The sequence below is a fragment of the Colobus angolensis genome, unplaced genomic scaffold (genome assembly GCF_000951035.1).
Source record: "Colobus angolensis palliatus isolate OR3802 unplaced genomic scaffold, Cang.pa_1.0 Scaffold28, whole genome shotgun sequence".
In the NCBI taxonomy this organism is placed as follows: Eukaryota; Metazoa; Chordata; class Mammalia; order Primates; family Cercopithecidae; genus Colobus; species Colobus angolensis.
Window position 1 is genome coordinate 6,044,645 of NW_012116043.1, and position 12,049 is coordinate 6,056,693.

General features: G+C 51.2%; 1 protein-coding gene across 1 annotated transcript in view; it reads right to left on the reverse strand.

Moving 5' to 3' along the window:
* Positions 1–12,049, reverse strand: part of LRRC43 (leucine rich repeat containing 43) — a 34,668-nt gene that overhangs the window by 8,113 nt on the left and 14,506 nt on the right. The window contains exons 2-7 of the mRNA XM_011948499.1: positions 10,617–10,877; positions 9,094–9,204; positions 7,861–8,000; positions 5,708–5,946; positions 4,506–4,693; positions 3,568–3,827 (exon numbers count right to left, since the gene is read on the reverse strand). Of these exons, the coding sequence (XP_011803889.1) occupies positions 3,568–3,827; positions 4,506–4,693; positions 5,708–5,946; positions 7,861–8,000; positions 9,094–9,204; positions 10,617–10,676 (998 nt within the window). The 5' untranslated portion in view covers positions 10,677–10,877. The remainder of the gene's footprint in view (positions 1–3,567; positions 3,828–4,505; positions 4,694–5,707; positions 5,947–7,860; positions 8,001–9,093; positions 9,205–10,616; positions 10,878–12,049) is intronic.

Genomic DNA, 12,049 nt, shown 5'->3' on the forward strand with positions numbered 1-12,049 from the left:
GGGCGCCTGTAGTCCCAGCTACTCGGGAGGCTGAGGCAGGAGAATGGCGTGAACCCGGGAGGCAGAGCTTGCAGTGAGCTGAGATCCGGCCACCGCACTCCAGCCTGGGCGACAGAGCAAGACTCCGTCTCAAAAAAAAAAAAAGAAAATATAAAGGCTTACAAGTAAACTAAGGAATATAACAAGACAATTTAAAATAAATCTATTCAACTGCAAAAATGAAATGTATTTTTAGAAAATCAATGTGGAAATTCTGTTTTAGGACATGGTAGACTGGACTATACTAGACAAACCTTCCTGCTGAGAACAGTCATGTCAGCTGGACACAATATTAACATTATCTGTTGAAGGTGCTAAAGAGCCAAGTCACAGAATTTTCAGGGCCAACATCAGGGCAAAGGGGAACAGTCAAAGAGAATGAGCTTAGTGCCACATTAATGCTCCAGAGCCAATTCCAAAAGTGGTGGCTGAGGAGCTGAAGAGAACTTTAGGCAACCTCATGGGCACTAGGGGGACAAAAATTTGTGTTCAAAGCCCTCCAAGGAGGTGGGTCCCTGGTAAACACTCCAGATTTTCCTTGGGTTTTCTGAAGAGCTACTAGAAGAACACATAATAGAAGTGCTAGAAGGAGAGGAGATAGAAAAAGGAATAGAGAAAAATACTTGAAGGATAATGGCTGAAAACTTCCAAGATTTGATTTAAAACATTCATCTATATATTCAAGAAGCTTGACCAGCTCCAAGCAGGATAAATGCAAACATATTCACACCCAGACTCATCATAGTTAAAATGCTGAAAGACAAAGTGAAAATCCTGAAAGCAGGAAGAGAAAAATGACTCATGACAGACAAAGGAATCCCAATAAGATGAACAGCTGACTTTTCATCATAAACAATGGAGGCCAGTAGGCAGGCAGGAGACATATTCAAAGTTCTGGGGTAGGCCAGGCACGGTGGCTCACACCTGTAATCTCAGCACTTTGGGAGGCTGAGGAGGGTGGACCACTTGAGCTCAGGAGTTCAAGATCAGCCTGGCCAATACTGTGAAACCCTACCTCTACTAAAAATTAGCTGGGCATGGTAGTGGGCACCTGTAATCCCACCTACTTGGGAGGCTGAGGCAGGAGAATCGCTCACTTGAATCTAGGAAGCAGAGGTTGCAGTGAGCCAAGATCCAGCCACTGCACTCCAGCCTGGGCAATAGGGCGAGACTCCCTCTCAAAAAAAAAAAAAAAAAAAAAAAAAGATGTTCTGGGGTAGTGGGGGGGAAAAACACCAAAACTGTCAACCAATAATTCTATACCCAACAAAACTATCTTTCAAAATTGCAGGTGAAATAAAGACATATAAAGAGAAAGAAAAAACTGACTTTTTTTGCCAGTAGATCTGCCTTACACGAAACATGAAAAGAAGTTGCATACATGAATACATTAACTTCCTGAAGGAAGTTCTTCAGGCTGAAAGGAAGTAACACCAGAGGGTAATTCAAACTCACATAAAAACGAAGAGCACTAATAAAGGTAATCAGTTAGGCAACTACAAAAGACAGTATAGTCATATATTTCTTGTCCTTGATTCTAATTAGAATAAAATACAATAGCATAAGATAACATCTATAAGATTGTAGTCTGGGCTATAACATGTAGAAATGTAATATATTTGACTATAACAACATGAAGGAAATGGGGGTGAGAATGAAGCATACTGGAGAAAGAAAATGACACCAAGCCCAGGCATAGTGCCCCACATTCGTAATTGCAGCACTTTGGGAGGCCGAGGCAGTAGGATTGCTTGAGATCAGGAGTTCAAGACCAACCTGGTCAACATAGTGAGACCCCACCACAAAAAAGAAAGAGAGAAAGGAAGAAAGAGGGAGGGAGAGAATGAAACCAGAAAGTAAATCAATGGAGAGAAAGGAAGAAAGAGGGAGGGAAGGAATGAAACCAGAAAGTAAATCAATTCTTTTCTTTCCTTTTATTTTTTTTTTGGAGATGGAACTTCTTTCTTATTGCCCAGGGTGGAGTGCAATGGTGCAATCTCAGCTCACTGCAACCTCTGCCTCCTGGGTTCAAGCAATTCTCCTGCCCCAGCCTCCCAAGTGGCTGGGATTACAGGTGCGCATCACCACTCCTGGCTAATTTTTTGTATTTAGTAGACACGGTGTTTCACCATGTTGGTCAGGCTGGTCTCCACCTCCTGAACTTAAGTGATCTATCCACCTCGGCCTCCCAAAGTGCTGGGATTACAGGCATGAGCCACAACAGCAAATCAACTCTAAAGGAAGACATGAAAGGAACCGGAAATGGTAACTAAGAAGGTTAACAAGCTTAAAAAAAAATTTTTGTGCTCTCCTTTCTTCTCTGCAAGACACAGATTATATAAAGCAGTAATTATAACAATGTATTGTTGGGTCCGTAACATATATGTTTATAATAAAATTAATATTTATAACAATTACTACAATCTTCATAACAAAAGTAGCACAAAAAAGAAGGAATGGAACTAGATTGTCAAGAAAGAACATGATATACAGGATGGAAGATGGAAGATCCTTACAGCACTTCATGTGCAAGAATACATCTTAGATGGATTAAAATGTTAAACCAAAAAAGGTTTTCACACGCAAGGGCTGAAATGAAAAGGGCTGTTAATTTATAATCTCTCAATCGACTCAAGAAATTCAGGCCGGGCACAATGGCTGACGCCTGTAATCCCAGCACTTTGGGAGGCTGAGGCGGGCAGATCACTTGAGACCAGGAGCTCGAGACCAGCCTGGCCAACAGGGTGAAATCCCATCTTTACTAAAAATATAAAAATTAGCCGGGCATCGTAGCACATGCCTGTAGTCCGAACTGTAGGTGGAGGCGCAAGAATTTCTTGAATCCGGGAGGTGGAGGATGCAGTGAGCTGAGATCGCACCACTGCACTCCAGCCTGGGTGACAGAGCGAGACTCTGTCCCCGCCAAAAAAGAAATTCAATCATTCCGAAAATCTTGGCTGATCAGGGAAGTGGGACTCAGTTGTACTTTGAGTAGATGGTTAGAGTAGAAGGATTGAGCTAAGTTCAACCCTTCAGAAAAGAGCGCTGAACACTAAATCTAAATGCTGCCAGCACAGCTAACAGCCTAGTGGGCGCCTTAACCATTCCTGGGGGTGGGGAATCCTGCAGAGACTCAGTCTCAGGACCTTTTTTTTTTTTGAGACGGAATCTTGCTCTGTCACCCAGGTTGGAGTGCAGTGGCGCCATCTTGGCTCACTGCAAGCCCCACCTCCCGGGATCACGTCATTCTCCTGCCTCAGCCTCCCGAGTAGCTGGGACTACAGGTGCCCGCCACCTCGCCCGGGACTAATTTTTTTGTGTTCTTAGTGGAGACGAGGTTTCACCATATTAGCCATGATGGTCTCAATCTCCTGACCGCCCACCTTGGCCTCCCAAAGTGCTGGGATTACAGGTGTGAGCCACTGCGCCCAGCCAGCCTCAGGACTTTTAATGGAAGGCCACAGTGTGGTCTAGGCTTGTGAGCCTACTTCTCTGACCACTTGTCCTGGTTCAGGTTTCCATCCTTACCCTGGGGACGGGCAGAGCCGGGGATCTATACGCAGCCGCAACTTGGCCAGCTCTTCTGCAGAGGCCCTCGGTGTCTGCAAGATGGTCGAAGGCCCCGAGATGACAGACAGCTCCGACTCTCCTGACTCCTCCGCCTCAGACTCCAGAGATCCTTCGACCTCTTCAGTGACCCCTCCAACAATGTCTTTGATGACATCTTCACCGACCTCTTCAGGAGATTCCTCAACTAATAATTCTAAGCTGGGAGAGGGCTTGACGATCTGCAGGAAGACAGAAACTCGTCCAAGGCTGCCGTCTTCAGGACACGCTCAGCTGATGCCTGGGGGTGTCTGTAACACAGCTCCCGACATCTGGATAAGGTTCATGCATGAGCAGACACACCACGCTAGGAGGCAGGAGGGCTCTTAGAAACCCAGTTTTGTTTTTTCTGAGACCTATGTTAAGAGTAAAAGCAAGAACCACTTCTATGTGGGAGCAGGAGACAAGTGTCATCACATTTCCGCTAGTCGGATGGTATCCTTGGGTTTTCTTCGGATGTGGAGGGAGACGGGAGGAGTTGTAGAAATTGCAGAATGGGGCTGGGTGCAGTGGCTCACGCCTGTAATCCCAGCACTTCGGGAGGCCGAGGATCACTTGAGCTCAGGAGTTCCAGACCAGCCTGGTCAACAAGGTGAAACCTCATCTCTACTAAAAATACAAAAATTAGCTGGGCGTAGTGGTGGGCACCTGTAATCTCAGCTGCTGGGGAGGCTGAGGCAGGAGAATCACTTGAAGCCGGGAGGCAGAGGTTGCAGTGAGCTGAGATCGTGCCAGTGCACTCCAGCGAGACTCCGCCTCAATAAATAAATGAATTAATTAAAAGGATTTTCCTGGGGCCCACAAAGTGGTTCAGCCTTCATAAGAGCCTCCCACACTCCCAGGGACAGCCCAGGGCACACCTCGGCCAGCTCGCCCGTGTCCTCATCCGCTTCACCTTCTTCGTCTCTCACAAAATCGTACGTCACGTAATAGCTATAAGCGATGAACGGGCCTTCGGGCCCGGGTTCCGGGTCTAGGACAGAGGTGTCCAGGACTCCTCTGAGGTTCCCGATGGTCACCACAAACTGTGCCTCCTGTGCCAAGAGATCTGCAGAGAGGAATGGGCAGGACAGGGTGCCCCGTGGAATGGAAGTTGGCAGACAGAAAACAAGAGGGCTGGGAAGGCACAGGTCCCTGCATTCTCTCCAGCACTCAGGGCTGAGCCTTGGTGAGGCAGTCAGGTTCAGGCCACAGCTCCGGCAAGCTGACCTGGAGTGATCTGGGTGTCATTATGCCCCCTTCAGCTTGTTTTCCTCATCTGTATATGGGAGTGATAAGGGCTGCTCTGCAGAAGGTCACCTTAGTATTATCCAGCACGTCACAGTGACCTGAAGCAGCCTCCAGTGCACCTTGCGGCATGAACCACAAGGGGGTGATCTCCAGCCACCAGGGAGGTGAAGAAGCTGATTGAAATAACTGTCCCAAGTCCCTACAGGTTGTTTTTATTTTTTATTTTTTTAGAGACAGGGTCTCGCTCTGTCGCCAGGCTAGAGAGCAGTGGTGAGATGATAGCTCACTGCAGCCTCCACCTCCTGGGCTCAAGTGATCCTCCCGCACCACCTCTTTTTTTTTTTTGTCTCGCTCTGTTGCCCAGGCTGGAGTACACTGGTGTCATCTTGGCTCACTGCAACCTCCACCTCCCGAGTTCAAGAGATTCTCATGCCTCAGCCTCCCGAGTAGCTGGGATTACAGGCACTCGCCACCATGCCCAGCTAATTTTTGTATTTTTAGCAGAGATGAGGTTTTCACCATGTTGGCCAGGCTGGTCTCAAACTCCTGACTTCAAGCGATCTGCCTGCTTCAGCCTCCCAAAGTGCTGGGATTACAGGCGCGAGTCACCGCACCCAGACTCCCCCTGTCATTTCTGTCTCCAAATCCCAATCACAGGAATCAAAGCCTGGCTGAAAACTCTGACTCAGAAGAGAGGCTATACCTGACTAGGGTCTGGGTCAAATGGAGAGTTGCAGGACAGAGGGGTGTGCGGACCCAGGAGGGCGGGGCACAGCCAGGCGGAGGCCGGGGTGTCACGTGCCACCCCCGCCCTGCATGCCAGCACCCTCACCGCCATTGAGGCTGAGCCCCCGGAAGAGATGCTTCTCGTTGGGAGACACGGTGATGTCGTCCAGCACGCAGAGCTGGGCCAGGCTGTCGATGGTGAGGCCGCGGTAGCAGGGCACCAAGGCCAGTGGGTTTCCCTGCAGCACCAGGAGTCGCAGGTGCCGGAGGGTCCTCAGGCTGGCAACCATGCTCTGCAGGTCTGTCAGGTCATTGAAGCCCAGGTCCAGGGAGACGAGGTTGGGCCTGGAAGGTGAGCAGGACCGTCTGAGGGTCAAGAAGCCAGGTGAGCAGGTGCCAAGCAGCCCTGCAGCCAAACCAACGGCGGGCCTGGGCCTGAGGACTCTGCCCACCCATGGCCTGTACACCCTGTCCTACCCTTGACCCAAGTTAACCCTGGGTCGGGAATGAGTGCCTGGCTCCTTGTCTCCACTCTCCATAGCACTGCCACCCTCACAGTCAGAGCCACAGAGACGCCCCCACCGACCTCCCCTCACGGGACTCCTCTCTTCTTGGCCAAACCTCTCAGTAGCTTCCGTAGAGTTTTGCACACTGCGTGTGTCTAGGAGGCTCTGCACAAATACTACGGGCAGACTGGATGGCACAGCAGGGGACAGCCACCATGGGGGAGTTGTGGACAGGGGCAGGAGTGGACAGGGCAGGAGTGGGGTTGGCGCTGGGGACTGGGAGGAGGGAGCCAGAGGCTGGAGGGCTGGGCATTCTAGAAGCAGGAGATGGCGTCTCAAAGGCAGACTCGGGCAGGACCCCAGGAGGCAAGGGGGCTGGGAGGGGCCTGCAAAGAGCATGGGCCGAGGCCTGTGACCAGACCAAGACACAGGGCAGGGTCACGGTGACTTTCCTGCTGCCACAAACTAGAAAACAACTTGATCTCAGCTCTGAGAACAGAAGAAAAACACAAGCGGCCGCTGCCAGCACAGCGCCGCCCAATCCTAGCCTCACTCTTCCCCTAAGAGCAGAAGAGAAGAGGAGGAAGAGGAAACCAGGGTCAGAGAGGGGCTTCCCTTCCCTGCTGCATCCTCCGGCTCCAGGCAGTAGAGGGTTGGATCCCCCAAGGTTCCTTGGGGTAAGGAAAGGGGGGAGGCGGTTCTACCCCTTCCGTCCTTGCTGGACTGCTGAAGTCCTGGGACTTCTCACAGCATGCTTTGCAAAGCCTTCCTCTCCCAGCTTCCTTTGATGGCCTTTTCTGGGTGGTCTCTGGTCCCCCTCCTACCCCTCAGGTCCAGGATGTTAAGTTTTCTACCGCTCACCCACGGAGGAAACCAAGCTGAGTATCAACTGGGAGCTGAACCGTCTGCAGGCTCCTAATGAACCTGAACCTTCAACAGCGATGGAGCGGCTGGTGCTAGGAGGGCTTGGTTCCAGGGCGGTGGTTCTCAGCTTGGGGGATTCTGCTGCTCAGGGGACATTAGGTACTGTCTGGAGACATTTTTGCTTGTCACAACTAGCAGGGAGGTGCCCCTGGCATCTGCAGATGCAGGCCAGGGATGCTGCTCAATATCCTACCATACCCAGGACAGCCCCACAGCAAATAATAATGGGGCTCCAATGCCAGCGAGCCCAAAGGGAGAAACCCTCCTCTAAAATATGGCACCAGGCAAAGTGCAATGGCTCATGCCTGTAATCACAGCACTTTGGGAGGCTGAAGTAAGTGGATCACTTGAGGTCAGGAGTTCAAGACCAGCCTGGCCAACATGGTGAAACCCCATCTCTACTAAAAATACAAAAATTAGCCAGGTGTGGTGGTGGGTGCCTGCAATACCCCTACTTGGGAGGCTGAGGCAGGAGAATCACTTGAACCTGGGAGGTAGAGGTTGCATAGCCGAGACAACACACAGCACCCTGGCCTGGGCAAGAGTGAAACTCCATCTCAAAAAATAATAATAATAATTAAAATAAAAAAATTAAAAGACAGCACCAAAGCAAAGGCTTTCACACCCACCACCTCTTGTTCCCTGGGCTTTTTGTTTACAAAATCCCACTGAAGGGGGATTCAGAGAAATAAACGGTAAGTCTGGAGTTAGCAGCCAACTGGGAGTTCCAGAAAAGACCAAAGTTGAGCTCTCACACCACCGGGGTAAAATTGCCCCAACCTGATACTTAATCCCTCCCTCTCGCTTTCCACCTGGGCTCTGGAGTTACCAGTGATCAGCGGTGACGTAGAGACTTTCCAAGGGGCCTAGAAGTTTGTTGTGGCCTAACCCCAGGTGCTGCAGGCCGGCGGGCGGGCGGGCGCACAGACACTCCATGCTGCTGATCTCATTGCCGTAGAGCTCCAGCACCTGGCAGACCACACGGAAGGCCCCGGACGATAGGGCACCAAGTCAGCGCTGAGGATCAGGCCCCGCCCCTCCGTCCCGCAAACTTAGTAGCGGAATCACAGATTACCCACACCCGGCCTCCCTGGCACCACCCGGCCTCCCTTTAAAAAACCCAGGAAGAAAAGCTTCCTGCAGCAGGTCTCGGGAAGTTTCTTTGCCTTTTGTGAAAGACACTTCAACATCTGGAATGAGGGGTGATGTTGGACTGGCAGTGGGGATCTGCATGACATCTGGCACCTTCTCAACCCATAGCAATGTGTTTCTGGGAGGCCAAAAGGGCCCCTCGATGGATAAGGAAAAAATCCAAAGCTAACCTTCCTTGCTTGTAGTTCTTATCCACGGCCTCACACACCTTTTTTGTTGTTGTTGTTTGCTTGCTTGTTTGGGCTTTTTAAATTTTTATTTATTGTTTGTTTGTTTATTATTATTTTGAGGTGGAGTCTTGGTCTGTCGCCCAGGCTGGAGTGCAGTGGCACCATCTCGGCTCACTGCAACCTCCACCTCCTGGGTTCAAGCGATTCTCCTGCCTCAGCCTCGAGAGTAGCTGGGATTACAGGCACCAGCCACCACGCTCGGCTAATTTTTGTATTTTTGTAGAGACGGGATATTCCCATGTTGCCCAGGCTGATTTCGAATTCCTGAGAACAGGCAATCTGCCCACTTCGGCCTCCCAAAGTGCTGGGATTACAGGTGTGAGCCACCGCGCCCGGCCTGTTCCACATTTTTTTGTTTGTTTATCCATTCATCTGTTTATAGACACTTGAGTTGCGTCCACCCTTCTGCTATTGTGAGTAACGCAGCTCTGAACTCTGGAGTAGGAGAATCTGGCTAAGTCCCTGTCTTCAGTTCCTTCATGGATACACCTAGGAATTGAAGCACTGGATCATACGGTAATTCTATGTTAAACTTTTCTAGGAAAGTGACCTACATTTTAAAAGCCTGGAGCTGGGCTCTACCCTCCACCCACACTGGCCACACCTACGTGGGGCAGAGTAGAGCAAGGCCTCTGGGCTGCAGTGGCCCAAATACTCAAAACAGACCAGGGCTCCTTCACCTTGAGTGTGGGGGGCAGATTGGTGGCATCCACCTCCTTGATTCGATTGGCGCTCAGTACCAACTCCTCCAGCTTTAGAAATTTCAGGAGGTCTTTATCCACCAGGGTGACCTGGAAGAGGGGAGAGGAAGCTGAGGGCTATAGCAGGCCAGGGAGCACGGGCACAGAACCCATGTCCACATTAGGAAGACAGCCTCCTCCATCAGTTACCTCCCCTCCCTCCCCACCCCCTGCTTCCCTGGAAGCCGTTCCCGCACTGCATTGTTCTGCCAAGATCCAAGAGCCTCTCCCAACCTCCATCCTTCTCTGACCATAGGCGGTGCATGATTTCCAGGCCAATGACCTGTGTCCTTTGTTGGACCATAAGCCATCTGTGAGGGCAGGAACCTCTCTCCTTTCTGCCTACCCCAGAGCCACAGTGAACTGTGGGCACTGAAGTCAGTCAAGGTGTCCAGGAATCACCCAGAGCAGGGTCTGACTAGAAGCTGCAGTGACCCATCATGACTCCTCAGTTCCTGTGGCCTCAAAGACATCAGGACCCTTTCTAGCGGGGCCTCCCTTCTCCAGGGTCACCAACTGTGCCAGTCTGCCGAGGACAGAAGGGGTTCATTCCCAGGACACGAAACCTTCTGCACTGAAACTGAAAGTCCCTGGCAATCTGCTACCAGTCACCCTATTTGTCCCCCAGAGCCGTGTCACTTCCCAGTGGCTCTGGAAAAAGAAAGCCAAGCCTGGGGAAGGCTGAGACCAAGTTTCCAGGCAATGTTTGGGCTGGCTTGCTGACTTTATTTATTCATTGAGACAGAGTCTCACTCTTGCTTGCTTGCTTGAGACAGGGTCTCATTCTGTCACCCAGGCTGGAGTGCAGCGGTGTGATCATGATCACTGCAGCCTCTACTTCCCCAGCTCAAGTGATTCTTCTGCCTCAGCCTCCGAGTAGCTGGGGTTACAGGCATGCACCACCATACCTGGCTAAATTTTAAAATTTTATAGAGATGGGATCCCACTATGTTGCCCAGGCTGGGTCTCTAACACCTAGACTCAAACGATCCTCCTGCCTCAGCCTCCCAAAGTGCTGAGATTACAAGCACCAGACAGCCACCGTGCCAAGCCTGGGCTCTGTTACTGATGTAAACAAAGAATGCTTTTTGGTAACAAATTAAAATAGTTGGAACTACACCAACCATCCTCCACCCTGACTTCCATGGTTTAAATGAAGTAAAACTAACACAGACCCTTTGGAAAATCTTTACTAGAACCCAGGAGGGTCCACTGCAGAATTCAGCTGTGGAAGATGTGCCATGATGGCCTCCAGGGGTAAAGGAAGAAGAAACGCGAGGCTGATCGAGTAGCTGGCCCTGCCTGGCACACAAGCCAGGGAGATGAAGCAGAGGGCAGGCTGGCCTTGGCTTCAGCCCCCAGGGCAGGACCCCTGAGGCGCTGTGGGGAAGGGTGCCCTCCCCTTAACCTCCCTTAGGGAAGCAGCCACCCTAACATTCACCCCCCACGTGCCCAGCACTCGCCTCCTTGTCTACCACCCGCAGGGACCGGAAGTAGGAGTAGAAGAAGGTGTCTGTGATCATCAGCGGGTTCTGGATGGCCAGTTCTCTCAGGAAACTGTCTTCTGCATTCGAGTCGTTCAGCAGAGCCCAGGGGGAGTGGGGGCTGCGGACCAGGCCCAGCAGGGCCTCCACCGTCTCCTCCCCGGGGCTCACCACATCCTCCTCTTTGGTGACCAGCTCTCTCCATGTTCGCCAAGTTTGAGGAAGAAAGCGTGACTTATTCTGCAGTGGCAGAGGTGGGGATTTCTCTAGGTGTGACACAGCCCCCTTAAGGACACCAAATGCTCAAAACAGAACAGATCATAAAACTGGATGATTAGGGATCAAGTTTAGAAATCTAGAGAGTGGGCAGGGCGCGGTGGCTCATGCCTGTAATCCCAGCACTTTGGGAGAACGAGGCAGGCGGATCATGAGGTCAGGAGATCGAGACCATCCTGGCTAACACGGTGAAACCCCGTCTCTACTAAAAATACAAAAAATGAGCCAGGCATGGTAGCATGCAACTGTAGTCCCAGCTACTTGGGAGGCTGAGGCAGGAGAATCGTTTGAACCCGGGAGGCGAAGGTTGCAGTGAGCCGAGATTGCGCCACTGCACTCCAGGCTGGGTGGACAGAGCGAGACTCCATCTCAAAAAAAAAAAAAAAAAAAAAAAAAAAAAAAAAAAAAAAGAAAAAAATTTAGACAGTAATCAATAATTTTGATGGATTATTAGCCATGGATATAACTACAGATGAGGTGAGATACAAAATAATTAAAAGATCCCATTCCTTTTAAAAAGGCGGGCGGATCACTTGAGGTCAGGAGTTTGAGACTAGCCTGGGCAATAGGTGAGACCCTGTCTCTACTAAAAATACAATAATTAGCTGGGCATGGTGGCAGCTGCCTGTAATCTCCTCTACTCGGGAGGCGGAGGTTACAGTAAATCGAGATCGCGTCACTAAGCTCCAGCCTGGGCAATAGGCCTTCCTGGGCTACACCTGGGCTCCCCTCGTGGTTGAAGCCACGGGAGGGAAGGGTCTAGGACTCTGGAGACAGGTGGGATGCAGGGGTAACCCCTTCTCCTGGACCCAAGGTCGCAGGCTTCAGGCTCAGAGCCACGTCTCACACTGCCTCAGGCTCTCATTAAATGCTCGGAGGCTGGGAAAAGTTGTGGAACTCTTTGCCCAAAACAAAAGCTTTTCACCCCAAAGGAACCCGCCCACTGGAAATCTGGGGTGTTGGCATCAAGTCAGGGAGAGGCCCCGGCCCAGGTCAGCTGAGGTGCTCAGGACGGGCCCCGCTCTCCTCCCCCCGGCAGTGCCCACGGCCCGGTCCCCACCTTCACCCTCGAGCCCCACCCGCCCCCACGTTGGCGGCCCCCAGAATGCGCAGATCCCAGGCCCCAGGGACCAGCC